The sequence below is a fragment of the Priapulus caudatus genome, unplaced genomic scaffold (assembly GCF_000485595.1).
Source record: "Priapulus caudatus unplaced genomic scaffold, Priapulus_caudatus-5.0.1 Scaffold699, whole genome shotgun sequence".
NCBI lineage: Eukaryota > Metazoa > Priapulida > Priapulimorpha > Priapulimorphida > Priapulidae > Priapulus > Priapulus caudatus.
This window is the reverse complement of record NW_014577760.1, coordinates 36,806-49,216: the sequence shown is the minus strand read 5'-3', so window position 1 is coordinate 49,216 and position 12,411 is coordinate 36,806. Positions and strand designations below refer to the sequence as shown.

The 12,411-nt window shown below is 43.9% G+C and overlaps 4 protein-coding genes across 8 annotated transcripts in view; 1 reads left to right on the top strand and 3 right to left on the bottom strand.

Annotated features, from left to right (window-relative positions):
- The window catches only part of LOC106812908 (3 beta-hydroxysteroid dehydrogenase/Delta 5-->4-isomerase type 2-like), a 2,442-nt gene extending 2,002 nt beyond the window's left edge, over nucleotides 1-440 (bottom strand). The window contains exon 1 of the mRNA XM_014816914.1: nucleotides 393-440. Within this exon, the coding sequence (XP_014672400.1) occupies nucleotides 393-440 (48 nt within the window). The remainder of the gene's footprint in view (nucleotides 1-392) is intronic.
- Nucleotides 441-448: 8 nt separating this feature from the next.
- On the top strand, nucleotides 449-4,508 carry LOC106812914 (LYR motif-containing protein 9-like). Of its 5 annotated transcripts, none has more exons than XR_001394399.1 (4): nucleotides 449-548; nucleotides 2,362-2,501; nucleotides 3,045-3,137; nucleotides 3,406-4,508. XR_001394399.1 is itself a non-coding variant. In XM_014816924.1 (3 exons), exons 1-3 carry the CDS (start codon nucleotides 2,376-2,378, stop codon nucleotides 3,424-3,426), a joined length of 240 nt encoding a protein of 79 aa, XP_014672410.1. In that variant the 5' UTR covers nucleotides 2,344-2,375; the 3' UTR covers nucleotides 3,427-4,508. The 5 variants fall into 5 exon arrangements, 1 of the variants encoding a protein (XP_014672410.1); XR_001394401.1 differs by having other exon boundaries at nucleotides 464-573; XR_001394400.1 differs by lacking the exon at nucleotides 449-548 and adding an exon at nucleotides 1,900-2,030.
- Nucleotides 4,489-11,140, bottom strand: LOC106812913 (sodium/glucose cotransporter 4-like). Its single transcript, XM_014816923.1, has 15 exons — nucleotides 11,125-11,140; nucleotides 10,863-10,958; nucleotides 10,650-10,721; nucleotides 9,998-10,102; nucleotides 9,344-9,508; nucleotides 8,998-9,103; nucleotides 8,695-8,775; nucleotides 8,218-8,423; nucleotides 7,815-7,950; nucleotides 7,338-7,445; nucleotides 6,951-7,101; nucleotides 6,324-6,492; nucleotides 5,984-6,199; nucleotides 5,521-5,623; nucleotides 4,489-5,257 (listed from the first exon to the last, which is right to left on the bottom strand). The coding sequence occupies exons 2-15, from the start codon at nucleotides 10,935-10,937 to the stop codon at nucleotides 5,073-5,075; spliced, it is 1,878 nt and encodes a 625-aa protein (XP_014672409.1). The 5' UTR covers nucleotides 10,938-10,958; nucleotides 11,125-11,140; the 3' UTR covers nucleotides 4,489-5,072.
- A 951-nt stretch (nucleotides 11,141-12,091) lies between these two features.
- Nucleotides 12,092-12,411, bottom strand: part of LOC106812907 (sodium/glucose cotransporter 2-like) — a 1,874-nt gene continuing 1,554 nt past the window's right edge. The window contains exon 5 of the mRNA XM_014816913.1: nucleotides 12,092-12,097. Within this exon, the coding sequence (XP_014672399.1) occupies nucleotides 12,092-12,097 (6 nt within the window). The remainder of the gene's footprint in view (nucleotides 12,098-12,411) is intronic.

Genomic DNA, 12,411 nt, shown 5'->3' with positions numbered 1-12,411 from the left:
AAATATACGGTATTGTAATGCATGTAGGGCCTATACAGTAATGTATTTTTACCGGCGCCAACATTTATTACTAAAATCTGACAAGAATGTCAGTTCATCAGAACTTCACATCCTTCATAAAATTTGTTTATTGTTATTACATTGATATTATTTGTTTTTTTGCGAGTTACTTCTTGGTTGTATAGACCGCGTAAAGATACCCTATATATATCTATACGTGATATATATATATATCAGGAGTAAATAATAATCACAAACATTTATGCACATATTTACTCGAGATATATATATCTGAAGATTGCATTACATCAGGAGTTAATGAGACAAATTGTCTCATTAACTCCTGGGTTTGTCTCATTAACTCCGCGATGTACATTACGGATTACATGTACATGCGCGTACGTCACGATCGACCCCTGGTAGAGACGGAATGACGTCATCATCTCTGCTGTAGATCGACAGTACCCGCTGCACTGCCCTCAGTGACTCAGCGTTGCACATAAACAGGGATTTGGTGGCCATGGACTACGAACTACTAATAGTAATGGGTAGGTAGGGACGAGATGATAAGTGGTAAGATGGTTGGGTGTGAGGTTTATGCTTAGCTTTGTCTATGTGCCCTTTCAGTAATATATCTGCCTAATATCGTAAATGTAGAAGCAAATATTGCTCTGGCCCGGCAAAATCCTATTTGACACACCCAGTACTATAGTAGTAAATATCCTATCCACCACTACTACTACTAGTACTACGTACTCATTCAGACTCAATGTTATAATGTAGTATACACGTTCATGATTACAATACTGTAATTTATATAGCAACAACTATATGTAATGTTCCATTACTTACCTTTCCGTTAGGAACTAGGCCCTATGTCGATGCACTATTAGTATCACGACTATGCACACGACACGGTTATCTGTCCATGATGTGTAGGGCCTACAGCTATGCAGATTATCATATCAAATAAAAAAATCAACAACCGTAAAGGTCAAAGGCTAATCCACAACTTGGGAGATGTACGTACTAGTGATACACGATATGTAGATGATACATGTACATATTAATTATTATGAATAATCAATGTATCACCATAGATATTAGTCCGAGATTCCTCTGACCAATGCCCACACCGACGATTTTGGTGGTTTTGGTGTGGGTTAGCCCACCAAAACCCACACCAAAACCACCAAAATCGTCGGTGTGGGCATTGGTCAGAGGAATCTCGGACTACATAGATATATACAACACATCATGTATCACTGGCAAAAAGCCGAAACATACCATAAATCCCCATAAATCCAAGTAATAAAAAACGGCTCACAGTGTGTATAAGGATTTACTAGTAAATTAAATAGGTGCAAGTTTAGCCGTGTTAATAAATGATAGATATATCAAAGAATTAACCATCTAAAGACAATATTAATCTGCTTTCTGACCTACACAAGGACTCTATCAATGTGAAAAAAATATTGTTGAATTTTGCTGGTGAAAAAAGTTCTATTGATATCAAGTCAGCTTTGAATCTTATTATGTGCAGCACAGTCACATATATATTTTATCTAATCTATATTGCAACAAGACATATATCTAAAAATTTATCTCAATCTAGCTCTGTGAAAAGCCTACCTTTTACTGAGCACCACAGCCTCTCTGTTGACCCATCGCAGAACCTGTATCGTTGGTCGTAGAAGCATCGCCCGTGTGATTGTACTGACCAGTTTCTGGCACACCTACGAGTCGCCTGTCTTCCACTTGCTAAATGAGTTGGCCATCTAACGAGGTTTGCCGTATGTGGCTTTTGTGCTTAGGTGACTATTACGTAACGGCGGCTTGGCTCCTGCGGTGAGTCTTTTGTGCGGGGAGAGGGTCTGTAAGCTTAGAGCGTTGGTCGGGGTCAGTTAGGTGGTTATGCACGTGTAAGATTGTGTCTTTACTGTATTTGCGTGTGCAAAGGAAAGTCTTCACTTTTACTAATGCCAAAATGGAATGCAGATTGCAGTGCAAGTCTGACTGGAGCACATCCGGTAAATCGCACGCCGCGACGAATTCGTTCACATGTGAAATGCCTCAAAATGTTGGATAGTGCAGCAGACGAAAGAGGCAGTAGACATTTCTGTGAATGATACATTATCCTTGAGGGAGAATACAATAGTGATGAGACAGGAAAGAAAATCGAATTGATTTCCATTCGAAATAGTCTCGTAAGGCTACTTGACAAAATGCTCAGCTCTCATCTCCATTTGCAGGGATGTTATCCTTGGTATCTAATATTATTAACATATATATACGTCATCGTGGACAGTTGTGTAGATAAAGACATACTATTATTTATAGTTTGTATGTGCTTGGTTTCAGAACTGATGTGAGCTATGCCTGCCGGGACTGCTGTTAACACTGTGGTTAGGTCTCCAGTTAGTCTGTACAGACACCTTCTACGTCAGCTTAGGCAATTACCAGATCACGCGGGCGCACACTACAGGCACCAGCTACGACAGGTGCGTAACAGCAGCGAAACCACGTGTAAACACATCCATCCATGTCCTGCTTCTATACCGCAGACTTTTGCGGTTCAGTTCTTAACTTAATGCCATTTGTATTAGATATGTGGCTTCAGGAGCACGTTAAAGTACATCGATAGTTTGATGTGATACCGATAGTATTGTACAGCTGTATGTAAGAAGGTAATGTGCTCAGCGTTCAGGTCCGTGGTTAAAGTTGGCTGCGAGCTGAGACCCTGCTCATCTCATATCAGTGAAACATAGAGAAGCTGCCAAGTGTAGCTATATGAAATAGATAGGTGGCGCCTACGACCAATGGATTTTCTTAATAATGTTGCTTCTGTAAGAAATACTTTTAGAGGATCTCTGATTACTGTTACTAATAGGAGTAAGAGGAAGCATGGGAATGTAAAATCCAACTGCCTCTGTGTTTCTGCCATTAATCGAATAATAGGATGAGCTTTTATTGCATAAGATGCTTCTATTTTTACTGCTACTACTACTGAATAACTTCTCAGTGATGTCGTTCTCTACCTGCAGCAGTTCAACAGCCACAAATATGAGATAGACAAGGACAGGATATTGCAGATCTCACGCCGTGCGCTGGAGGATGTGCAGTGGATTACAAACAAGGTATAAATCTGCGGGTTTGTAGTGATTAACAGCTCAGAACCTCAGGGGTAATGTAGCGTTCGCACAACCTTGAGATTGTGCATGTGTAATCACAGTACAATTATGTATGCATTGGCCAAAAAATTCTGTTTACAGGTAAAGCAGAAAAAAGTTAAAGAAAACCACACACTATAAATTTTTGCAAGCCTGACATGATTGCGATATGAATAATAGATGTTGTTTTGTGTACGTGTGCTTTCGTCGCCGATTATTTTTCTTTCCTCTGCAGTACGGCAAGAAATCTGAATAATCCCCCAACTTGCTGCATTCCTGACAGACGAGCAACTAGTGTGCACACACCACGAGTGATTAAGAAGCAGATTCATGTGATCTGCGGCATGTACATTTAATGAAAAGCTCAAACAGGGAAGCAACAAAACTGTGAAAAAAACTCAGTGTTGGTGGGTCATGTCCAGACCATCAACGGACCCATGTAAGAAGTACGCATGTGCCATACAGCGCTGTTTGGACTCCAAGGGCTTTCAGGAGCCTGACTGCACCAGTGCGATCGAGGCAATGATAAAGTGCTGTGAGAGGAACGCGGAAAAGGTATCCGACTGCTGCTCTGGTTTCAGGCGTCCCACCGACCCGACCGTAGTGATACCGAAAAAGAATTACTACTCGGACAAGCTATAGAGATACCCTGCGTATGCAGCGCCATCTCTAGTCGTCTGCTGAAAATTAGTGTTTTTTTATAATTCCATTATGAACTATAATTCCTTCCTGAAAACTATTGTTAGTGTTGAGGAGGGTGAGAGGGAATGCAGGTAAAGCCTACCTCATTCAGTAACTTGTCGGTTGTGTGTTTCCGAATAGGTGGTCAGAGCTTCGTAAAATAAAATTTATGCTGTTTGTTTGTAGATGACCACTCAGTGACCAACCGACGTGTTAAGGTTAGTGTGCTCGCTGTATTGCTTAAAAACCCTGCCGTAGTTAGCGTTCGTCTGTGCGATTATTGTTGTGCGGTGGTTTTTATATCGAGTGTTAAAATACCATTTAGAAGTGTCAAAAATGCCTCTAGTTAGAAGAGGTGCGCGATGTAACATCTATGTCTTGTGGAACATCTTGTTCCTGGTATTTCTCACTGCTCTGGTCTACTGGCTGTTCTTTGCGTGGTGAACTGGGACTGAGGTTGGCTGTATTGTGACTGACGTCGTGAGTTTTACATGCATTGTAGTATGTAGCAGGTCTGTAGCAGAGCTTTAGATACGTCTTGCGAAATACTCTCCACGTCATGAGGGCCCGCATTTGTATAGACTTTTGTAGCCCTATGATTTGTACTAGGAAAAGATTGAAACCCCAACAAATTAAATAGAAGTTTTTCAAATACTACTTTTTTGTATTTATGAGTATTTCAAAATGATAAGTACATGCAGTGTCGTTGGCATAATTTGCTATATAGTATAAAACATCAATATTTAGAGAGTAAACAATTTTACAACCCTTTCAGGCATAGTTCGGTGGCATATGAATACACTATGCAGCAGTATACATTTCTACACTATAAATGCATTGCAGATTTCATACTATCTGCTAAATGGAACAACAAAGAATGCTACCTAATGTTATATATTGTTATATGATGTTATCTTGTTATAACCATAATCAGGTTATGGTTAAAAACGATCAGTTATTTATTCATAGTTAAAGACTAACATAAAACAATACTATAGCTGGCTGCTTATTTTGAATATTTGTAAACATGGCATCCATTAGAAATTTTTACAACAGCTATAAAGTGGTGGGTCTGTGAATCTGCAATATTACAGTACTTCCAAACCCTTTTCCTTGTTTGTCCGTAGTCCATGCTAGTTTACACACGTGACGTACAACGTTTCCACACACCTCGCCACGATTAGACTCGGTATGCCTCGCACCTAGACTGCGGATGTGATTTTAGCGGAATATAATGCAGAGCACCAGCGTGGTGGTGAGCAGGAAGCCCGCATTGACGGCCAGGATGACTCTGTTACGCGTCGTTTCTTGTATGGATTTCAGACAGGTGGCGCCATCGTCGCCGCCCTCGGCTGTCGTCACTCCGCACAGCACGTTGAAGAGCCGTGAGTGGCTGGAACTCTCGGCTGCAACACCGGCCATGTTTGTTATTAATGCCCACACCTCTTTCTGCTGATACTATGCGCTCTGCATAATGCTACACTCAACATAACTAGATTTGAGTCGGTACAAGACGAATGTTCTTCGACTTGAAGCACAGAAAATCGGCATCATCATAACAAACACATCTTGTAAATTCATCAAGCAGACAGAAAGCTATGAGGGAAAATTCATAGGACGTGGGAAAGCAACAAGGATGCCCGCGGGATATTAAATGAGAGATACGTACACTGCTCTTCCTGCACATCCATCTTCTGCACCTTCTCAGTGGCGGCCTCTAGTGGCTGCTCCTCGCCACATTCAAACCTCGTCCACCATGTGACAGACTTCAACTGCAAGATACATAACACGTTGTGGCTCTTAAAGCCATGTGGCTCTCAAAGTCTCCTGCTGACCTTGCTATGATCGTACGGGCATGATCGCATAGCTTCTTAATTGTACATTTACCTCGTTACGATACTTTATCAGGGTTGTAAGCTAATTAACCCATTTTGCCTGGAAGTGGGTGGGGGGGGGACCCACATGCGGGTTGTGTCTTCATCAAAGTTTAACGGAATGCTAACACTTGTCTGTAAATACATAAATGTTTCACTTTCACACTTAGCAGCTTTAGCATTGCCTTCCAACTAGAATCGCAAAGTGTTGCTCTATAAAGTGCATTTTCTAGTGTATAAGCTCACTCTGGCTCTTACCTCGCTGTCTGGCTGACACTTGGTCATCAGGCTGACCGCCGTTGCCACGGCGAACACTATCAACATCTCGATGGAGCCAAAGTAGAGGAAGTGCACCTTGCTGACCAGCAGAGGGCGCTCATCTGGTTCCCCACAAGGGGGCTCTGGGTAGCTGAAATCGAGGGCGATCTTCCCAATGCCGATGACGTGCGCTGCGAGCAGAGCCCAGAAAGCTCCCTGAAAACAAAACGTTTGTTAGACATCACAGCAAGCATATTCACATGGCAAGAAATCACGCAAAATGAGATATACCCTCCTTTGCCAAACTTTTGAAATTAGAACGCTCCAACATCAACATTACCTTTTCGTTGATTCGTTTCCACAGTATCGCGATTAGGAACAGCGCGCCTATGGGAGTGCCGAGGTAGCCTTGCATGGCCTGTATGTAGAGGAACAGCTGCCCACCCTGTGACGACTGTATCATGGGTAACCAGGCTACGCTCACTGCACACATGAGCAGGACAAACACCCTGCAAGTGAAAACAGTGCAGAACAATGCCGCACAACAACAGGTGTGACATATCCTACTTTGGGACCCTTGTTTTAAATGATAGGCTTAAGATTATGGTAGGATTCAAGGTGATTAGGTTAGGTGAAAATTAGAGCTAGGGTTAGGTTATGGTTAAAGATTAGAATTAAGGGTTATTAGGGTTAGGGTCAAGGAATAGTGTGATGATGATGATGATGATAATTAGGATGAGGATGATGATAACGATGATGATGATTTGGATGACGATAGTGATTTACGTACCAATATCTTAATGTAGGATTCATTCGGCAACAACTAAATACACAATGTTCCAACACAGATGTATACAGCCAGATATACTAATCCAGTGATATTCTGTTTCTAGCACTGCTCATAATCTGCATCACATTAAAATGGCATGTTATATTCAGTTACATGTTTATATTTCAGTTCTCTTACTTGCCAACTAGAAGTAGTTCAGTTTCAGCCGCTAGGGGGCGGCACCTGCGGTACAGGTCCAATGTAAAGATGGCGCTAGCGCTGTTGAATATTGATGTGAGGGAGCTCATGAGCGCAGACAGCATGACAGCCATCATCAGCCCTCGTAAACCTGCGAGCGAAATCATAATGCCATTCATATGTGATTCTCCTGTCCTCTCTCTCTCTTTACGTCTCTCTCTCTCTCTCTCTCTCTCTCTCTCTCTCTCTCTCTCTCTCTCTCTCTCTCTCTCTCTCCTCTCTCTCTTTCTCACTGTCTCTCATTCTATCTCTCTCTTTCTCATTCTCACTCTCTTTCCCAGTCTTCCCCCTCATCTTCCTTCTCTTCCTTCTTCGCCCCTCTCTCACCTATAGGCATAATGCTGAGGACGAGCTTAGGGTAGGCGATGTTGCTACAGCTTGCTGGGTTCCCACACGCCTCCATGCACACGTCCGGGTCTGCGCAGGCGACCTCCTCTGTGTGGAATAGACATTATAATAATATCATGACGGAATAGAGCAACACATCGGCTAACGACTCACGTAACGAATCGCGACTCGTGACGTTGACGTGACCTTGAGAAAAGCAGTTGTGACGTGCAGCAGTGAGCCTTGTTATGAGAGATGCTGACGGCGAAGTGCAATACTCTAGAGCAGAATAGATTACTCTGAAACTTTAGACTTCTTAGAGCACTTGTATTTAGAGGTTTAACTTTTTGATGCAAGGGCTTTAAAGCATTTCCCTAGAGGAAGCTCGCAAGTGAGGGATAAAGAAGAAGAAGAAGAAGAAGAAGAAGAAGAAGAAGAAGAAGAAGAAGAAGAACATGAAGAACAAGGAATACAAACCTGTGAAGAGGACCCTGCTGATCATGCCTGGGAAAATCATGATGAAGAGAGGCAACAGTTTCAGATATCCACACAAGATGGCAGCACCTTTCGCGTGGGATAGGTTCTTCGACGACAATGCTCGCTGGACTATCACCTGAAAGAATTCGAAAATTTATACGTAGGTTTGTCTAGCAATTATGTCAATCCCTAACGAATGTGTCAGCCCTCTAACGACGACATGGGTTGCCCTAGCCATAAGCCAATAACCACCTGGCTGCAGATAATGTTTATCTCGTCACAGCAATCACTTACCTACCTGGTCACAGCTAATGCTTACCTGGTCACAGCTAATGCTTACCTGGTCACAGCTAATGCTTACCTGGTCACAGCTAATGCTTACCTGGTCACAGCTAATGCTTACCTGGTCGCAGCACCAGTACCACATGCAGCCGATCGATGACTGTAGGATGAGACCGAGCCAGGGCAGGTCGCCCGTCGTCAGACTCCGGAATAAGTTGAAGGCGTCGTCGCGCGGGACGCCGCACAACGTCACGTTGTCTACCGTTGACGGGATGGCGTCCGGGTAGCTCACCCGCAGTCCCTCCAGACCGTTCACCTTCTGGAAACCTGGGAACGCACTAAAGGTTAATTCAGTTGCTTGTGCTGAACAATTCTACGTTCTCAGCGTAATGTAATGTACCCCTGTAAGTAGGCAGGGTACACAGGGTGAGACACAAGAGACCGATTTGTTGTTACTGCCGAGACAATTAAAGCATCAGGTGTGTCACACTGCAGTTCAGTGAAACAACACTGCACAACTAAGTAACATAAGAAATTCATTCTATACACAGAATATTTCTGTACGCAGCATTCTATACACGCAGAGTGGACTGCTTACCTAGGACAGTGAGAGCGACAGCACCAATAAGCATGATGACAGACTGCAGTGTGTCCGTGAAGATAACAGCCGTCAGCCCACCTGCAAATTCATGACCAATCTAGAATCAATCACCACTATACATACAACCATGTGCAAAACATTCGAAACAAGTTTGTATTGTGATCTTCCACAGCACCAGTCAAACTAATATGCATAACTTTTTCATTGCCATGAACCATCAGTGAAAGTATAGGTAGGAAGATAACCAGTGGCAGGAATAGCTAATAAGACAGCAATAGATGACGCCACAAGCACGAGTACCGAGTATGGTGTAGACCCCTGTGATAGCGAGCAGTACAATGGTACACAGGTAGATGTTCCAGCCTAGAGCCAGCTGTATGAACAGACCTCCAGCATAGATGCACACCTGCAAGGAAAATACACATGCACAATATGTAACTTAAACAAAAATGTAGTACACCTTGGCTTGACCTATGGTGACCTTGATGACAATGTACGTGACATGATTGTCAACCCATCTCAATCTAGGTGACGACGTACGGGATAAGATTGTATGCCCTCCTCAATCTGGCGACAATGTATGTGACACGATCGTCAACCCACCGCGATCTCAATTACAATGTATGTGACACGATCGTCAACCCACCGCGATCTTGGTGACGATGTACATCAGCAGGGAGATGACGCTGAGGTAGATGCGTAGGCGCTCGCCTCCGAACCTTGCCTTCAGGTAACCAGGCATCGTGTAGACCCCGGACGCAATGAACACGGGCATGAAGAGCCATCCCAGGATGACGACCAGCACTGCTGACTGCAACAGTGAGAGGGAGAACAACATGTAAACAACAATAACGACAACAAACAAACAACAAATAAATATATGATGAACACGGGCATGAAGAGCCATCCCAGCATGACGACCAGCACTGCCAACTGCAACAGTGAGAGGGAGAACAACATGTAAACAACAATGACAAAAACAACAAACAAACGTACGATGAACATAGCACGACGTCCCAGCACAACAACGCGTAACACAGACAGCAACGACTAGAAAAACAACGACGAAGTGAGAGAGGCGAATAATTGAGGGACATCATGCTTGCACGTGTTACACAGGAAGAACAGTGTAAATCTATGCTATTCCTACCAAAATCCCACCAGTTCTCAAAGTCACGCGTAACATTACTAGAAATTCCGAACCCGCCACGAAAGCGAATGTTGTCCTACTTCTAAACGATTCATAGCGTGTCTACTGATGACCCAAGAAGCTATGGAGCGGTTGAGCGGTTTCACTCACGCTGAATTCGAACATGACAATGGCTATTCCGGACGCTGCTCCCGTTCCTGCCAGTCCTATGAAGTGTTCACTGCCGATGTTGGACATGTAGAGAGAGGCACCCACCTGAGCAAACAACAAACCACAGTCAGCGATGGGCAGGCGAGCGGTAACGAGGTGGCGCATCTTTCTAGCTGCACGGAAGCCTGACGTGACGGAGAGAATAAACGTCTATATATCAACGGTCGTGCGATACGCGATTGTTTCTTGCAGCTACCCGCAAGCCCACACTCCCCACGTAGCGTGTAGTGGAAGTGTTATTTATTTATATAATTTAAATTACTAAACTATATATGGAATGATCAGTGATTATTTGGTAACGAAAATGTAATTTACTGTAAAAACCGATGTATAAAGGTAATTTAAGTTAAAATGTCAAAAGTATCCTTCATAGGCAGGCATGCATGCATTCTCTAAAGATGGTCTCACTGTAGACAGACTACTCCAGGGATACTCAAAATGCTCTTACAGACAGGTGTCCGTTCTATAGAGGTAACCACTAACACAGAATTGACTGTATGTATGTATACCAGATGGCACTTCAACTGTTTGTGTAACGTACGTTTCTAGAGTTAATAGAAAAATGAAATTAAAAATAAAAATAAAATCATACCGGTAGCCAGAGCATCTCCCGGGAAGCCAGGAAGTAGCCTTTCACATTGCGCTTACTGGCGAGAAAGGTGACCTAGAAAAGAGATGTGCACTATTAGAAAACACACTCACATACGAACGCACACACACACGCACATGCACGCTCAAACGCACACGTACACATACGCATATATATATATAAAGCAATGGCATACATATATAGTAAATGACTCACCGTCAGTCCAACTGCAAGCACCAGGACAAAGTATGCAGCTATAACCAGCAAATCTCTCCAATCGACGTCTTCCATGACTGATACCTCCTGTTATAACTGAAGATAGAAGTGCAATAAATTAAGTACTTCGCTCTTTCAAAGAAAACAATGTGTAATATCGAAGATTTGCCTCCACGCAAAAAATTGACGGCTAACGTTTTAGCAAGCGCGAATAACCGCACTTTCTCACTCCTCGAGTCATGAGCACAAACTGTGTTCTCACCGATTTTCTAGCGGCACATCTGCCCTGGCCCCTGGTCTCCCTGCTGCTAGCGGTGTGGGTGGGGGTGGAGGTGGGGGTGGGGGCGATCAGTGTACACAGCCGGTCATTCTCTCACACTCAAAGATGCTGCTCCACACACGCAAGTGTCGGTGTCATTTACTGTGAAAAGACAGTGACCTGCGATCGATGGCGGTGAAATCCGACCGCCCCCCTGAGAGAAGCAACAGGCTGTTGCTCTCGTACGTGCGTAGCACGGAGCTGGGGCCGAGCAAAAACTATAAACAGTTCAACTATAACTCTACGCCATTCCTTACGATACTCTTTTGACAGCTCTGATGCAAATAACTTGTGGTCTTTAATTAGACCGAGTGCAAATGTCCCCCGTAAGTGCCACAAGACGTGCTTGTTGATTCCAACAGCGACTTATAGAGGTCAAGCTATTTTTTATACTCACTCTGTCGTCTGCGAGAGAATCTGTTGATGAGAAGATCACTTCACAGGGAATTCTTGGTCGCAGCATCAACTCGAAAGCAGACACTATGACACTATAGCTAGAGTGTAAGTGCGTGTCAGATATTTCACAGCCATGTGGGACGTTGCTGGTGAACCAGTCTTACCACCAAACATACAAGTGACTGTCGCACCACCCTCAAAATTCAAATTCAAATTCAAATTCAAATAAAGTTTATTGCACAGATAATCGTAGATCATACAGCGTTACACAGGCAATGTTTATCGTTCCGCGACAGTGATTGATGTTTCTGTGTGCCTTTCGTTTGTTAGGGCTTAGCACACACAGTAATGGTGCGAGAGTCCAGATTTCTTCTTACCCTCAGTCAGTCGCACGCGTACACAAACATTGTGCGCGTTCCAGGAAGTTTAGTCGTAGAGTAGAGCGACAGTGTAGTGGGAGTATTACGCGTAGCTTCGCATGCGTGAAGCACATGTGTGTGCCCGGGGACAGTCATTAATGCTGCATGTAGTGAGTGTGAGGACATCAACAACACATTGGTGTAACCGCAGTCGTGTCCAGTAGCAGCTAGCATGTGTGGTAAAAACTGCAGGCTGGACCGTAGTAGATAGAAGGTCATAACCCGAGAATGCGAGTGACAGTGAGAGAGGGAGGGGAGAAAGAGAGGGTGGAGATAGAGGGGGAGAGAGAGGTGGGAGAGAGAAAGAGCGGGAGAAAGAAGAGAGGAAGGGAGGTCGAGAGAGGAGGGGGAATGAGAGGGAGGGAGTCAGGGGGGAGGGGGAGAGAGAGAGAGAGAGAGAGAGAGAGAGAGAGAA